Source organism: Podarcis melisellensis, assembly GCF_964234715.1.
Source record: "Podarcis melisellensis genome assembly, chromosome: 15".
Taxonomy (NCBI): domain Eukaryota; kingdom Metazoa; phylum Chordata; class Lepidosauria; order Squamata; family Lacertidae; genus Podarcis; species Podarcis melisellensis.
Window position 1 is genome coordinate 39,345,062 of NC_138532.1, and position 17,610 is coordinate 39,362,671.

The 17,610-nt window shown below is 47.0% G+C and overlaps 1 protein-coding gene across 4 annotated transcripts in view; it reads left to right on the forward strand.

The window, feature by feature from the left end:
- The window catches only part of BCAS3 (BCAS3 microtubule associated cell migration factor), a 454,578-nt gene that overhangs the window by 71,993 nt on the left and 364,975 nt on the right, over window positions 1-17,610 (forward strand). For all 4 annotated transcript variants that reach the window (XM_081890294.1, XM_081890296.1, XM_081890293.1 and 1 more), the window contains exons 11-12: window positions 1,029-1,112; window positions 8,987-9,157. In XM_081890294.1, coding sequence (XP_081746420.1) covers window positions 1,029-1,112; window positions 8,987-9,157 — 255 coding nt within the window. The remainder of the gene's footprint in view (window positions 1-1,028; window positions 1,113-8,986; window positions 9,158-17,610) is intronic.

Below are 17,610 nucleotides of genomic sequence, written 5' to 3' on the forward strand. Positions count from 1 at the left end.
CACTTTTCACTTTTTGAAATGTGGCAACCCTAGCCTTCACAGAATAAGTGCAAGGAGAACATACATGGAAAAACCCACCCATCCCTGGCCTGCCATAAAATAATAGGCATTTTGCTAGTGACAAATAATTATAGAGGCATGTCTGTTCATGGTTGTAAGGAAGCTCCTTATAATTAGGTTATACAAACAGGAGATAAAAGTGGGATCTGCAACAAAATGCTGCAGCATGGCAGGGTGCTCCTGTTCAGGTTTCCAGCTGCTTCATTCCATTCTCTCCTCCCCCTTTCTATTCTAGCCCTCCTCCAACAATCAGCCATGACTCCATGGCTGCTGTGCACTCTCAGTCCTCATTGGGCTGTTTTAGAAGGATTTATTCCCTCTTCCACCAATATTTCCTTGGGATTCCTGCTGGTGCTTTCCTCTTGTATGTGGACGGAGCCATTTTGGCTATGTAAGGACCTGCGCGAGCTCAGTGCAAATGAGTCAATGCTTCAACCCAACTTGCTTTTCCTGCCCAATCCCCTGTTAAATCAAAATATATTTTTAGCTATATGGTGCTTTTTCACAAGCTTACCCTTTCTAAACCTTAAAAACATCTATATTTCAGAATATGTGGTACCCTTCTGTCCTTGGCATGCCAACGGCTTCAAGTTGTCATGGATCTGAGTCTCACTTATAGGCACTCAGTTTATGTTGTGAGAGGGCTGCCAGCTTTGTATCTTTCCCTCTCACCAATTTCCCCATTCTAAAGTTATTGTGTGTGTGTGTACACACAATACACACACATATAAAAGGCAGAGTACATGACAGTCTGGGTGGCACCCAAAAGATTATTTCAAAAGGGGGAGAGAGAGGAATAAAATGTTAACAGTTTCTTGAGGTTTTGGGGGCTGTTTGTTTTTGTGCGATCTGTATGAAAAGAGGAGTCCAGGGAAGGATCCTACGCCCGCAAGAGGCATCTAAACGTGTCAGAATTGACTTTGCAGTTGACTAGGAGTGACACTGGCGCTCTCCCTCTTTCTTCTCAGCTGATCCGGTGCCATCAGTCTCGGGGTGGGGCCTGCGGAGACAACATCCAGTCGTACACTGCCACAGTCATCAGTGCAGCCAAAGTGAGTATGTCAGCAGCCACTGGGGTTGGGCTTGTGTCGTCGTTTTTCATTTTAATTGATGGATTTGAAACTTTTTTTTTAAAGCGCAGATCAGGTTTTCAGAATGGTGCATAGGATAAAATAAATATACAAGAGCAACAGTCCGCCCCTCCCTGAAAACAAATACTGAAACTTGCTGTAGCCCTAGAGTGAGGAACACCAGGCCCAGAGGCCAAAAGTGCCCCCCCGGACCTTTCTGTGTGGCCCTTCGATGTCTCTCCAGGACATACCCCTTACTGATCCTTGTTCACACCCTCCTTGAGTGTTTTTGCCTGGCTGGCGTGTGTCCTTGAACTCTGATAATAACTTATTTCAAAGGCTTGTGTGGGGGATAACACAAGGTCATTCCCTACCTGCCAACCTGGTCACCCATGAGGTTCACTGGGTAAAGCAGCTCTCAGGCTGTTATCACACGGGGTTCTTGTGGGGATGAAATGGGGAGAGGGAGTCATGTAAGCCACTCTGAGCTCCTTGGAGGAAGGGTGGGATATAGTAATGAACAAGTATAAATAAATAAGTGTAAATGTTGCCAGAGTATATAAGAGTTGTTACTGCCAGAAGGACTAGCAACTTGGTTTAAAGAATACGAAATCTGTCTACACCAATTGCTGCACCTTAGTGCTATGAAATATGTGCATTCCTATGTACATTCTGTTTTCGCTAACAACAAAAACAAAATTGCAGTGTTGGTCAGCAAATGCTTGGCTCTCGCAGACTCTACTGATTATAACTTGCCAGCTTCTCACTTTGCGAGAGAAAACATGGTGGTTTTGAAGAAGAGGGATCAGAAAGGGAGTTTTCAATTGGAGAGGCCTGGCTGACCTCAACAAAACAACAACTCCAGAGAAACCCACAAAGGGAGGCAGAGGTCATGCAATTTCCTTAGGAAAAACAAATAAAACCTTAAAAAGGAAAAGAAATGTGTGTCCCATAATGATGACTGCCAATGCCAATGGAGCCACGGATAAATGGGGAGAAAAATCACAGGTTTTGTATTGCTCAGGGCAAATGTGGACCTCCCTTCCTATGAGTTGTGGGTGGGGATATTGTGTTGATCTTTTGCAGTCTGTCAAGTTCTTCACCATTACTGGGAAGGAAAAGCAGTATCTTTGTTTCCCTTTCTTAATTTTATCAGCAGCATCACACTGTCATATATACTTGGCTATTCTTTAAAACAACAACAAAACTATTCATTTTTAGATTGCCACTTGCATGTTTAAATAAGGGTGCCTTAGCTGCCATCCAGGGGAGCAGGAACAGATGGATCAGCTGGGTATTAGGAACATAGGAAGCTGCCTTATTCTGAATCACACCATTGGACCATCTAGCACAGCATTGCCCACACTGACTGGCAGCAGCAGCCCTCCAGGGTTTCTGACAAGGTGCATCTCCCAGTCCTATCTGCAGATGCTGACGATTGAACCTGAGACCTTCTGCATGCAGAACAGATGCTCTGTCACTGAGTACAATCCACACACACCCCAGTTTGGTAGCCAATCTTTATTTTCCCATTCCTCTTCCTTTCCTTTATGACCTATGACGAGAGTATTCAGGGGAGGGGGAAATTCAGCTTCTAGGCTGGGAGGTGCTCAGAAGCCTCAAAGTGCTTCCAGAGGCTGTTACCCTTTACCCTTCCCTGAGTTCCAGCAGAATAGGACTTGTGAAAGCATATTCTCATTTTGTCTCAGTTTCTGGGGAGAGCCAGGAGCAGTTCAAGAGATTCCTCACTACTCCTGACTAAGGATGGAGGAGAAATTCAGTTCTCATTTAAAGGCAAAAGTTACCTAATTCGCACTTACCGAAACCATACATGAAATGAACCACAGCCATCTTTTGAAATTGGCACTTCTGTGAATTTTGCAATGCCATCCCGCAGCCAAATAATGTGTCCAAAAATGCAAATACTGGGGTGATATAAAAATGCATACATTAGAGAAATCAGCATACCAAAATGCATTATATTAGGGGAAATTACTTTGCAGAAATGTGTACATTAGGAAAAACTGCCTACAAAAATGATGTTAGGAGAAATTTCCACATAGGTGTTGATGAATTTTCATGCACACTTTTTTTTGTTTCTTTAATGCAAACTGATTTGGAAGTGTGGAAAACTGAACATAATATTTGAGAAAAAATGAAATCTACAGGTTCAGCCACCCCAACTGCCTGTTCTGGTGGCTCATGGTGGAGGGGAGATTGAAACCAGGAACTTAGTGTTAGCCACTTCTCAAAGCCAGCTGTCATGCCATAATGCCACAACATGGCATCACATTAATGGGAAACCAGACATTTTAAAAATATATAAACAAAATCTGTTGTTTTTTTTAAATGCAGACAGTGGTGTTATGTTATCAGCATTTTTAACAGAAGTCCTTTTACGTTTATTTCCGTTGACGACGTTGCAGGCTAAAAGAAGGATGTTCTTCTGAATGTCAAACAGCAAATCTACACACCCAGGTTTCCATGTCACTCAATAACATCTGTAGTCACTTCTCTCTTTGTGTCTTTTAAATCCCAAGCTGGCAGAAAATGATTTGACACTCCCCACCCTCAAATACCCTCCCCCAACAAAAACACCCGGGCATCTGCTTTCTCTCGTTACTTGATAACTCCTTAATGAATACTAACAGCTTATGTGAGAGCCTGGCCATTAGCACTAATGGATCAGGAGGACAGCTGATATGGCATGGGAAAGGTTAAAGATTACCAAAGGGGGGAGAAAATCAGCCGTCCCTGCTAGAACCTATGCACCACTCCTGCAACAAGTTCAAAATATCACAATACGTTAAAATATTACAATTCATAAAATACATTGCAATGCAAGTTATCTTTTGCCAACCTGCTGGCCACATAGGAACATAAGAAAAGTCTTTCTGAATCGAGCCAAGGGCCCATCTAATCCACCAACCTGTTCTCATAGTGGCCAAATGAATCCTGCGTGAAGCCCAGAGGCGGGATAAAGTGGGACAGTGCCCTCCCTACTTGTACCCATTTTGTCTGCATCAAAACATAGCACTTCTGCACTCTGATGCAACCCCACTGAAAGGCTCACTGTGTGAGCATGTGTGAACAAAAGAAGCGCATCCTGGGTCAAGACACTGGCCCATCTAACACAGCATCCTGTTCTCACAGTGGCCAACCTGATGCCTGTGGGGAGCCTGAAGGCAGCAACAGCAACTCTCCCCACTTGTGATTCTGATCAACTGTTTTTCAGAGGCATTCTGTCTCCAGTACTTGAAGTGGAACATAGCCAGTAGGACTAGTAGTCATGAATAGCCTTGTTCCCTGTGAGTTTGAGTTATTCCCTTTTGAAGCTATTGCTTCATTTATTTGTTTATTTCAGGATTTCCCAAAGTTGGGTATCCAGCTGTTTTTGGACTACAATTCCCATCATCCCTGACTGCTGGTCTTGCTAGTAAGGGATGATGGGAGTTGTAGTCCAAAAACAGCTTGGGACCCAAGTTTGGGGAACCCTGGTTTACTTATTCTTTAATTGAAGTATTTACATGCTGTCCACTCACACCAAATGTCAAGGCAGTTGGCAATGTAAGATACTGCAGAGCAATACCAAATAACTACAGGAGTGAGTGGCTCATCTAGAAAAGAAAACGGAACAACTGAAGAGGCCTGTGGGCATAGAAAAGTCCTTAGGACAGTGTTTCCCAACCTTGTGCCTCCAGCTGTTTTTGAACTACAATTCCCATCATCCCTGACCACTGGTCTTGCTAGCTAGGGATGATGGGAGTTGTAGGCCAAAAACATCTGGAGGCACAAGGTTGGGAAACACTGCCTTAGGATATGTCTGAAGGTTAACAGCAAGGATGCCTGCAGTATCTCTGATGGAAGAGTGTTCCACAGCATGAGATCAGCCACATGAAATGCTGACTTCTAGTGGAGTCCCGTCAGGCTTCTGTGGCATGAGGGACAACTAGGAGCATTGCACAAGGGCTCCCTGACTAACCCAGGATAGAAGGGCTCAGGGAGTCCTTAAGGTTTCCTGGACTCAAGCTACTCAGGGGTCATATATTTAATTGAGTAATCAAAGTTCATTTATATACTCAGTTTTCCACAAATACCTTATGCTTAAAGTAGCTCACAGAAAACAGTTAGTTTAAAGATAATAATAGTGGAGCAGCCACAATACAGGCATCCCCCCACTTACACACAATCAACTTCTCTCCATTTCTCATTTTTCCATTTTTCAGTTCTCCACATTCCACATCAGTTTGTGAATTATTGTTTTTAATTCTCATGAAAATTCATCAGCTTTTTCATGCAAATTTCTCCTAATATACACATTTTGTATGCAAATTTGCCCAATATTAATATTTCTGCAAAGCAATTTCCACTAATACAATGCATTTCATATGTTATATTCCTGTTATATGCATTTTTTTTTTGCATGTGACTTTGCAGAAGAACTGCATTACAGAATTTGGAGTAGAACAGGTTTTGAAGGATGCCTTTTTCTGCTTGCATAATGTTTCGGAAGGTGCAAATTTTGTAGGTTCTCCTTTAAACTCACGTTGAATCACCTTTCTCCCCTGTGTGTATAGGGGAGCATTCAGCTGTGCTTGACACATTCCTGAGCTGTAGTGACCTTGCTTGCCAGATCGGGGCGTCGTTGCTAGTTCTTGAGTCTCCCCTGAGAAGCCACAGTGACCCTGTTTGCCAGATGTGGGAACAGACAGCAGCTCCTGACCAGGCCGCCACCACGGCAAGGGGTAGCCTTTTGTTGCTTCCTCTAGTAATGCCTATTGAAACAAAGCATATGATCCAATGTCACCATATTTCCTTGCCTTTTGCAAACAACACCTTGTGAAACATGATGGCGAATCTCTTTGCATTATGGTGCTGTGTCACATGCTTTAAGTTACTAGATGTTACTGGAGGAAGATAAGAAAAGAAGACACAAAGCTGCTGTTCTTGGTCAAAAAAGCTTCCTTTTAATTCCAGTCTATGGTTGTACTGAATGCATTTGAAACTTGGGGGGGGGGGAAGGATTAAGTTGTAATGTTCTTCTACGCCCTGCGATGTGCTTGTATGCCTCCAGTAACAAGGCATCTTACGTCTGCATAAATAAATTAAATGAATCTCTCTCTCTAACCTGCTCTTTGATTATATCATATCTCTCTCTCTATGTAAAATTTACTGTGCGTTTATAATGCAGTTCCTTTCCTGCTGCCTGGAGTATTGCATCTGCTCGTAATTACAGACGTTTGTTTAATCGCTTGTGGATTATAAAACGGTAGTGATTAATGTCTTGTCGAAAACGGTAGTGTATGTGTGTGTAGGAAAGGGATCTCCCCCCCCTTCCCTAGAAGAACCTTAAAGAATAATGCTGTACAAGTGTTCTTTTTAGGCCCCTTTTATCAGAGATCAGGGCTGGGGAAGCTGTGGCCCTCCAGATCGTGTTGAACTACATATTCCATCATCTCTGAACACTGGCTGTTCCGACTCAAGATGATAGGAGTTGGAGTCCAGCAACATCTGGAGAGCTACAGGTTTCCTGTGCCTGAATTAAATGGTTAAATAAATCTGGGAGCTAAAAGGGTGGAGCCAATAAACTGGTTCTTCTCACTCAGTCCAATGCTTTTATTTATGTACATACCTTAGAGGGAATGGAGGAAATAATTGGGCACTAGAGGCGAATGGACAAACTAGGAGTGGGTGGGAGCTCTTGTCCTCCAGATGGCTCCAGACTACATCTCCCATCATCCCTGGCTATTGGCCATGCTGACTGGGGCTAATGAGAACTCCAACTTCTGGAGGGCCACAGGTTCCCCTGCTCTGTTTGAGATAATAGAGCCCCTTTTATCCAGCAGGTTCAGCTTATTATGGGACTGGGAGTTGTGATAATACCCTTCCCTCCAGAGATGGTACTCGTGTCTTAGGCAACAAAGGGCAGCTGAGTGATAGTGTGAAGCCTCAGCAAGAAGATCGTGACTGATGGATCAGGCAAAAGTTCCATCTAGTCCAGCGTCCTGTTCTCACAGTGGCCAACCAGATGCCCCAATGAGAAGCCTACATGTAGCACTTGAGCGCAGCATCGCTCTCCTCACCTGCGATTCCCAGCAGCTTGTATGAATTCTCAGTCCAGGCCTTGTACAAAAGCAGCTTGGTTCTAACACCATGCTACCAGAGGCTGCGGGGATTTCTAGGGTTGCTACCCTTAGACAGCTGATCACGTCAATAGGCCTACTGAGGCAGTGCATATTGCATCTGGTTGCTTGGAGTGTATGTGTGTGTGTTTTCCAAGAAATTGTTGGCATGCCAGTTGTTTAAGGATTTTATTCCTTCCCATTTGTTGGGGGAGCTTTAAAAGGTTGGAGGTGGGGGTGAGGGATAAGACACCAAGACACACAAATGACAGGATATGTCTATTGCTAAAAGACTTTAAAAACCTAAAGACTTTCCCCTTGATGAAGCCTGGCTGGCTCCGACTTTTTCTTCTTCTTTTTTTAAAAAAGTGGTAGCATCTCCATTAGCATTAATAGGGTAAGTACATCAACTGAGGCATCTCAGAGGTTAATCGGGCTTCCTGGCTGGATCGGTGCCGTCGATACACAGTGGCGCCTGGTTCTGTTGGCCCCTTCAGAGGTTTTCCTGACAACACACTAACAGAGTCTTGTGTGTAAGTCATTTCCCCATGAATAATTCAAGCCAAATGCTCGGCTACTAATTGATGAACACTAATGTGTTTTCTAATCACTGCAGTTTGAGTTTTTAGCACTAAACAAAGCAGTTGCAATTGATTTGTGGCTTGTCCTCCAGTCCGTCATCTGAACTGATTCCCCCCTCAATACTCCCCCCCTCCCTGCACACCACAACCATTTGGAATTTGAATGAGGAGCTTCATTTTGTCATTTCGCATATGAGTTTTTCCTTTTCTCTGGTCTCATTTCTGCATCTCCCAGAGGCCCTTAAACTTATAAGAACTTAACATAAGAAGACTATAAGAGGAGGCTGCAGGATCAGGCCAAAGGCTCTTGGTAGCAGGAACTTAGGAATACACCAATCGAACAGATGTGATATGCTGAGATAGAAGGACATCAGAAGAGCCCTTCTGGATCTAGTCCAGTAGTGTCCTGTTCTCAGCAGTGGCCAATCAGATGCCTAGGGGGGAAGCCCAAATGCAGAACATGAGTGCAGCGGCAGACCTCCCCACTTGTGACTCCCAGCAGCTGGTGTTCAGAGGCCTGCGGCCTGAGACAGTGGATGGAGAACATAGCCATTGTGGCAAGTGTCCATGGGTAGCCTTTCCCTCCATCACAACATCTTGTGGGGGCAAATTCCATATTTCACAATGGCGCTCCGACTCAGAAGTAAGTCCTATTGAATTCAGTTCTTCCCACTCCCAGGTATGCATTCTGCAGCAGCTACAGCTTCCAGACTGGCTTTTCAATTACGTTGACGCTGCTGCTTATTTATAATCTGCTCTTGAGTCTCGGTAATAAAATCACAGTAAAATTATACAGCCTATCTTCAAAGGAAAGCCTGTGCAGAGTGTGTTGCAGCAGCCCAGCCAGGGAGGAACTGCAGTAGCTAGGTTCTGTCCCGTCAGGGGAAAAGATGGTGTGTGTGTATATATATGCGTATATATATAAAGAGAGCATGTGCGCTAAATAATAGGTTCTGTGAATATGTATACATTTTCTAGCGTTATTATTCCTTCTTACTTTGGTGCAGCTTTTTAAAGGAAATGCAGTGTGTAAAGGGTTTCACCTTCATTCTCAAGTAGCTGTTGCTGTGTAACTTGATTACAAGAGGCAAAACAAGTGCTGCGGTTAAAATGAGTTTTGCGTTAACCGTTCTTTTTATTTCATTTTAAATAGACCATAAAAACCGGGCTCACCATGGTTGGGAAAGTCGTGACCCAGCTGACAGGCACTCTGCCATCAGGAGCGACAGAAGAAGAAATCTTAGCTCACAGCAATACCCGACGCAGTCCCTTGGTTCCCGGGATCGTCACGGTTATCGATACTGAGACGGTTGGAGAAGGCCAGGTAAGAACATATTCAGATGAGCAAAACAAAATAAAAACATGAGTCTAAAAACTTTCACTGTTGGAACTTTTCATCTTTAGCACATGGGTAGCTAGTCTGGTGCCTTTTTCGGTGCAGAGGTTCACTGCTCTTCCCAAGCTGCCACCTAAAGCAAAGGTTGGGCTAAAGGGCAGGCTGAGGAGCCTCTGGGAGCATCTCCCCTCTGCTCCACCTCCCAGGCTTTCCCAGGGCACAGCCTGAAAACCGCTGCACACAGAAGACTGGACAAGATGGAGTGGTTGCTATGTGCTCCAGCTGATCACTGCATTCTGCGGGTGATGGCCTCCTGCAGGTACCATCTTACCAGGAGGCCCGTTCTTCACCATATTTGTAGCAGGCCTCTAGCATGGTGGCACCTACTTTCAGAGCGCTCTCCCGTCTTTCTGGAACTTCCTTGAACACCTTCCCCTTTTAAGTAGAGAGCTTTTCCAGCCTACCTCTGTGTTGGAATGATTTTTAGATTTTATTGTTTGTGCGTTTGGTGCTCTGGGCTTCTTTGTAGGAAGGGTGGGATATAAATGTAATAAATCAGTCCTCATCAGCTGCAAGTTGAGTTTCCTAGAATGCTTAGGTAGGTGCACCTTTGTTATGATGCTTGTGATGTCATCAAGTTGCGCTGGTTACAGTGGTGCCCCGCTAGACGAATGCCTCGCAAGACGAAAAACCCGCAAGACGAAAGGGTTTTTCGGTTTTTGCGACGCTTCGCTAGACGATTTTCCCTATGGGCTTGCATCGCAAGACGAAAGCCCATAGGGAAATCTCGGGGACCTTTTTTTAAATGCTGGCGGTGGGGAGCAAAGCCTTCCCCCCCCTCCGGACTTCAGAAGAGGTCCAGGAAGGCCGGCGGGGGCGAAAGGCTTTGCTCCCCACCGCCAGCATTTTAAAAGCGGTCCGGGATAGCAGGGAAGCGCTTCCCGCTATCCCGGACGGCTTTTGAAGGCAGGCAGGGGGGGCAAAGACTTTTGCCCCCCGCCCGCCTTGGGAAGAGGTCCTGGACCTCTTCCGAAGGCGGGCGGGGGGCAAAAGTCTTTGCTCCCCCCTGCCTGCCTTTCCGGGAGAGCGGGAAGGCAGCGCTGTCTTTTCCGCTCTCCCGGAAAGGCAGGCAGGGGGGAGCAAAGACTTTTGCCCCCCGCCCGCCTTCGGAAGAGGGCCAGGACCTCTTCCCAAGGCGGGCGGGGGGCAAAAGTCTTTGCCCCCCCTGCCTGCCTAACCGGGGGCTTTTAAATCGCCCCGGGACTGTCCGGGGCGATTTAAAAGCCCCCGGACGGCTTTTGAAGCCTCCCCCCCCGCCCGGCTTCGGGGCATCGTCCCGATGCCGGGGGGTGGGGCAGGAACGCCTCCCCCAGCCGCCCGGCTTCGGGGCATCGTCCCGATGCCGGGCGGTGGGGCAGGAACGCCTCCCCCAGCCGCCCGGCTTCGGGGCATCGTCCCGATGCCGGGCGGTGGGGCAGGAAAGCCTCCCCCAGCCGCCCGGCATCGGAACGATGTCCCGAAGCCGGGCGGCCGGGCGGGAAAGCCTCCCCCCCCCGCCCGGCTTCGGGGCATCGTCCCGATGCCGGGCGGTGGGGCAGGAACGCCTCCCCCAGCCGCCCGGCTTCGGGGCATCGTCCCGATGCCGGGCGGTGGGGCAGGAACGCCTCCCCCAGCCGCCCGGCTTCGGGGCATCGTCCCGATGCCGGGCGGTGGGGCAGGAAAGCCTCCCCCAGCCGCCCGGCATCGGAACGATGTCCCGAAGCCGGGCGGCCGGGCGGGAAAGCCTCCCCCCCCCCGCCCGGCTTCGGGGCATCGTCCCGATGCCGGGCGGTGGGGCAGGAACGCCTCCCCCAGCCGCCCGGCTTCGGGGCATCGTCCCGATGCCGGGCGGTGGGGCAGGAACGCCTCCCCCAGCCGCCCGGCATCGGGGCATCGTCCCGATGCCGGGCGGTGGGGCAGGAACGCCTCCCCCAGCCGCCCGGCTTCGGGGCATCGTCCCGATGCCGGGCGGTGGGGCAGGAAAGCCTCCCCCAGCCGCCCGGCATCGGAACGATGTCCCGAAGCCGGGCGGCCGGGCGGGAAAGCCTCCCCCCCCCGCCCGGCTTCGGGGCATCGTCCCGATGCCGGGCGGTGGGGCAGGAAAGCCTCCCCCAGCCGCCCGGCAGCGGGGCATCGTCCCGATGCCGGGCGGTGGGGCAGGAACGCCTCCCCCAGCCGCCCGGCATCGGGGCATCGTCCCGATGCCGGGCGGTGGGGCAGGAACGCCTCCCCCAGCCGCCCGGCATCGGGGCATCGTCCCGATGCCGGGCGGTGGGGCAGGAAAGCCTCCCCCAGCCGCCCGGCATCGGAACGATGTCCCGAAGCCGGGCAGCCGGGCGGGAAAGCCTTTGTCCCCCCTGCCTGCCTTCCCAGGGGCTTTTAAATCGCCCCGGACAGCGGAGAAGTCCTCCGCTGTCCCGGGCGATTTTAAAATGCCGCCCGCCAGAAGAGGTCGGGGGAAGGCTTTTTCCATAGGAACGCATTAATTGATTTTCAATGCATTCCTATGGAAAACCGTGCATCGCAAGACGAAAAACTCGCAAGACGAAGAGACTTGCGGAACGAATTAATTTCGTCTTGCGAGGCACCACTGTACTTCTCACCACATTGTTGACTGCTAACAGCAGGACAAAGACATAACACTGGCAAGTCATGATGGAGCAACAGTGGAAGACTCGACACAAGATGGCTGTTTGCTGTGGCAACCCTGTGTTTACTGTTGTGTCTAGTTCCACCCTGAACCCTCAGCTTATTTGATGAATTTTGTAACAACTGATGCAAAGTATAGCCCTGTTTTGTTTTGAGTTCCCCCCTGTTTTCCAACCTACCCACCCCACCCCCACGGGGGCTAGGATTATTTGTGGGTGGAATGGATTTATTGAACGGGAACTGCTAATTGGGAATGAATGAAAGCCAGCTCTCATGCAGCTGAAGAGGACTCAGCTAAGTGACATTTTTGACAGTGCCAAGTGTGAAGTGTCGCTCCGCATCTTTCTTGTAATTGCCCGACACTGATGTTGATTGGGGGTGACCACTTGTGTGATGTGGGTATGGCCTGATTGCAATGATGAATCCGTAATGGAGTGGGACCACCCGAGGGCCCAAAGCAACTGCTAAGAGAGAGAGAAAGATTGAGATTGTGTTGCTTCTTAGAGGGCCTCATTGGCAGGCTTTAACTATTGCAATACTGAGTAAGAAGAGTCCTAAGGAGTAACTTGCCAGTGATCCTGAATGTTTGCACTAACCTCCAACATTTTCCAGTTGATAGTAGGTAAACAGCACTGTGCTGGCAGTGCTTCCATCAATGGCATCTAGCCACAATGGCTATGGTGTCCCTCCATCATTCGAGACCAGTATGCCTCTGAATACCAGTTGCTGGAAACTGCAGGCAGCTAGAGCACTGTTGCACTCAGGCCCTGCTTGTTGACTTCTCATGGGCATCTGACTGGCTGCATTTAGCTTTTTTCTAGCAAGTATCTATAGATAAAGTGCATTGATATTGGAACCATCCAGTGCTGAATGGTGGAAGATTCAGAACCAACAAAAAAAAGTCCTTCACATAGCACATAGTCAAATTATGGAATTTCCTCGCACAAGAGGCACTGATAGTCAACTTGGATAGCTTTAAAAGAAGATTAGGCAAATTCATGGAGGATATACCTATCCATGGCTACCAACCTTGATGGCTGTGTTCCACCTCCAACTCTTAGACAGCAGGCCTCTCAATACCAATTTGTTGGAAGTTGCAGGAGAGGAGAGCACTGTTGCACTCAGGTCCTGTTTGCCGTCTTCCCACTAAGACATCTGGCTAGGCACTGTGAGAGCAGATGGGCAGCTGACCTGATCTTTTTGTGTTCTGTTATTTTGCCTAATATTATTGTCTGAGAACACCTCTCTCCTCCCCACCCACCATTCCTATACAATGCCTAGTGGATGCAACATTCTGTTTTCTCTGCATTGGAAAAGAGGAGGTTTTATTTTTATTTTTGGGTGGGGTGAACCCAAAACCTTCAGTTTTATTCTCTCAACCATCCTGTGAATAGGCAGAGGTAGGGACTGACTCAAGGTTACCAGCTTCATGGCTGGGTGAGAATTTCAACTTGGGTCTCCTTGGTCTAGGTCAATACTCTAACCCATTTTTCCCCAACCTAGTGCCCACCAGATGCTGTTGGGACTCCAACTTCCACCAGCCTCATGGCCAAGAATGATGGCAATTGTGATCAAGCAACAACGGAAAGGAATGGTATTGGGGGAGTGCTACTCTACTTAACCACACTGATGCACAGAACAAATCTGGGTCTCCTGCACTTCAGTTTAAACCATATTGTGTGCAACTCACTATGCCGATAGTCCTTCTCTTTCCCACCCACCCCCCAATTTTTCTAAAATAACAATTGTTTTTCCAGCTTCAAACGTGTTGCTTGGAGCCTGTTCCTTGAGAAACCGGTTCAAAGAAATTCTTTCTTCGTTTGACCTCCAAGGACCTACTTAAATGCAAAATAACACGAAACCCAAAAGGTGGTGGGGGAAACCCCAAATATTTCATTTTAAGTTTTTATAAGGTTCAATTATCTCAGTATAAGGTTGTTGATCCATTCAGAGTTTATTATGCTTTCCTGGAAAATATTTTCTTGGCTTTTCCTACAGTGCCAGGAGAATGGGCCAGGGGTGGGGTGGGGGAGCGGAGAAGGCAGAAAGAAATTCTACTTCATAAATTTCTCATGAAGCCTTTTTTAATGCAGTCATTATTTCTGACGTTCAGTGTCTGCTCCCAGACTCCTCCAGCAATAGCTTTAGTAATAAAATGATTTATCTTAGGTTTTTAAGTTGCCTTATATATGATTTAGAGGATTTTTGTCTGTAATGAACTTGGCCTCTGATCTTTATAGCAATCGTGAGCCAGCCTGCTTAATGGATTTGGTGAAAAACTTTGGGGGTTTTGTAGTGTGTGAGTGTTGTGTATAGGTGTAAAAAGAAAAGCACTTGAGTTATTCAAGTACATGGTGAAATATAAGTAAGGCATTATTGCTAAGTTGAGGGTTCCGGGTTTTGGGGGTTTTTTGTCTGAGGCCCCTGAAGTATCACAGAATAACTACAGGCTCTTTACTTGAACTATTCCAAGCCAGGAATAACATGCCAGCCCTTGTTCTTTTGAGCCTGGGGATCTTGAAACACTGTTGGAATTAACAATTTAGAACTTTTCCAGTGGTGAGGGTGGGCCTCAGTGTTTTGCAGCATGATCTTCATAAAAGGAAAAGGTATTCTGCCTGCAGTTTTTGCTTTCTCAGTCCCTCAGGTCTCTCACCAGCCTGTTGTCATGTCTCCCGTGTGGCCAGCGGCTTATGACGGGCCAATATAATAGAGTCCATAAGAACCTAAAAGGTGCCTGACTGCTGGATCAGGCCAGAGGCCCATCTAGTCTAGCATCCTGTTCTCACAATGGCCAGCCAGAATGGAAAGCCCATCAGCAGGGCTTGAGTGCAACAGCCTGTTGTCCACTTGTGATTTTCATCAGCTGGCATTCAGAGGGTTCCTGCCCCCAGTACTGGAGGGAATCTGCATGCAATTCCTTCTCACCTCTGGCTACCAGGAGAGTGCCTGCATGCACACCATACATTCTACAGCACACAGCTTTCCCCAAAGCATCCTGGGAGCTGCAGTTTACTCGCCCACAGAGCTTCAATTCCCAGCACACATAGCAAACGGCAGTTCCCATGATTATTTGGGGGAAGTCATGTGCTTTAAATGTGCGGTGTGGTACACACAGTCGTGGACTTTCCCCTCTTGTTCTCACAACAGTTCTGGAAGAGCAAGTTCAGAGAGATTTAGGTTACTTGGAAAATGACCCTGCATATCTGAGATTTGAACCCAGTTCTTGTGACTTGTGTACCCTGAAAAGCATACAGTATATGGGAGAATAAAGGTTTGCTTTTGCTCTTCAGGCTGTGGAACCTGTTGGACGGAAAATATTTTAGTGAACTTTTCTCAGCACAGACACCTTTTTGTGAAAAATTGCTTGTGGTAGCAGTTTACGTAGTCAGCCCCCAACAGTGGTAGTTTTTGAAACAGAACTGTAGCATCAGGTTATATATATATATAGTTGAATTATTGGACTTGGCTGTTGTGTTTATATTTGAAAGCTGAATAAAAATAATTACCGAGAAGCCCAAACAACTTTGTGGTCAACCCAAATACATTAACAAGGTTTGTGAGCTTGTTTAAACTTCCTTTTAATGAAGTGTTAGCAAACTTTTCAGTTAGATGTAATGGTCGTTTCTTTGGAGCCATCAATTAGTTGAAATGAGTGAAAACAAAGATATACAGATTTCCTCTTTTTCTGCCCCCCTTCCCCTAATTGAAATTAAACGCATAAACTTTTAGTGGCTGGACTGATGTTTTCTTTTGACCTTTTGATTTTTTACTTAATTAATTCATTGGGTGGGACCACCCAGAGTTGGTCTGAAATAATGACCTTTCTCAAAAGCCTTGCAGTTTTGGACCTCACTTTAAACCTGCTAAATGTCTTGTATAGCTGATGGAGAATGCATGGTAACAAAAAGAAAAAGGAGCAATATTTTTTTATTGCAATAGTTGCCCTAACCCAGCCTCCCCCAACTTAGTGCTCTCCAGATGTTTTGGACCACGACTCCCATAAGTCCCAGCCAACAGAGTCTTCAGGGATGCTGGGAGCTAATAGTCAAAAATTTCTGGAGAGCACCAAGTTGGGGAAGTCTGCCTTGATCCAGTAAGTCAAAGCATGCATAGGCCTACACTTGCTAAGGCTAGGTACTCAAACCCAGGCCTGGAGGGTGTATTCTACAAGCCATCCACTCTGCCACCCGTCACTGGCTGAAATTTAAGGCAGAGGAATGCGGTGTAACTCAGTGCAGAGCAGAGCGCAGAAATCGATGTGCAGTGATTGGACGATGCTGTCCTGTTGACCAGAAGGCCAAGGTCCTGGTATTCATGTGGCTGGTTCAGAAGCTTCATAATGAACCTTCTTCACATGCCATGGTGAGCCAATCTATGGTTGATGTGGACCAGGTGGACTGCTTTTCTGCTCCACAAAGAGCAAACCTCGGCTACAGCTTGTGGTTAGCAAGGAGAAAGAGTTTAACCTCGAGCCTGGGCTTGGACGATGCGCTGCACAGCATGGGAGCAGAAAAACCAAGGAGAGGCAAAGCAGCTGCAAGCTTCTCTCTGGGAGTTTTCAAATTTGCCCTTTGGCTTACCATATTGTGTGAATCACTGCCTGCCAGTCACAGGGTCCAATGCGGAAGGGTTGTATCTCAGTGAATACAAAAGGACCTGTTGGTATAACTTTAGAAGAGTAAGAGTGCCTGTCTTGTGAATTTTGGTTAAGGAGGAGACTTTACCTGTTGGAATCTCTCTCTCTCTCTCTCTCTCTCTCTCTCTCTCTCTCTCTCTCTCTCACACACACACACACACACACACACACACACACATACACATATACATAAACACACACACAACATAATGAAGTAGTTTATCGTAGGAAATACATGACTGGTAGAAAAAGTTCCTCATTTTAGTCTAACTGGTCTAGAGAAGAACAATGCAGCCATCTTTCTCGTTTGTTCTCTTGGAGGGTAGTTCAAAGATGACTTTTTATCTTGTGGTCTTAGAGATAGGTGTGAGGAGTAGGAAGTTATAAACAGGATGCAAACTTAGATGTATCTTTCTAAATAACAAAGAGATAGAGAAGTCAGCATAGAGATAAAGGTACAGGGATAGTCTGGGAATCAGGAGGTTCCATATCTGTCTTAACTCCACACAAACCCCTCTTGTACAAGCTGAGTTGCTCTCAAACTTCCAACAGGGCCCATGTTCAAACCCTGATGTGCTTAGGTAGGACTGGGAAAGACCCCTGCCCGAAACCTTGCAGAGCTGCTGCCAGTCTGTGTAGACAGTATTGATCTAGATAGGCCAATGGTCTGATTCAGAACAAGACAGCTTTCTAGCTTCTTATGAAGGACCCCATAACCAACACACCAACACTGGAATTCTTACTCTGTTAGCCCTCTGGCTTTTGTTTCAAAAGGCATTGCCCACAATCTTTCAGAATCCATCTCTGTGCCGCCATGAGGGCTAGAAGCTTGGTGTAAGGTAGCACTTGGTATAAGGCAGCTTCCTGTGTGCTTGAAGGCGGCAGCAATTCTGAGCCCACACAAGTGACTCACTAGGCCAGGTCATTGGGCACTGAGATTCCTAGTTTGAACCTTGAGCTCTTTTTATGTATGCATTTATTTCCAATTTTGAGCTGCTAATAAAAAGAAAATCCTCCAGGTGACATGCCACATCAAGCGGAATAAAATGTAAGAGCATAGCATACCAACGATTCAATAATAAAACAATAAAGCTGAGCCGGCAATAGTTCATTG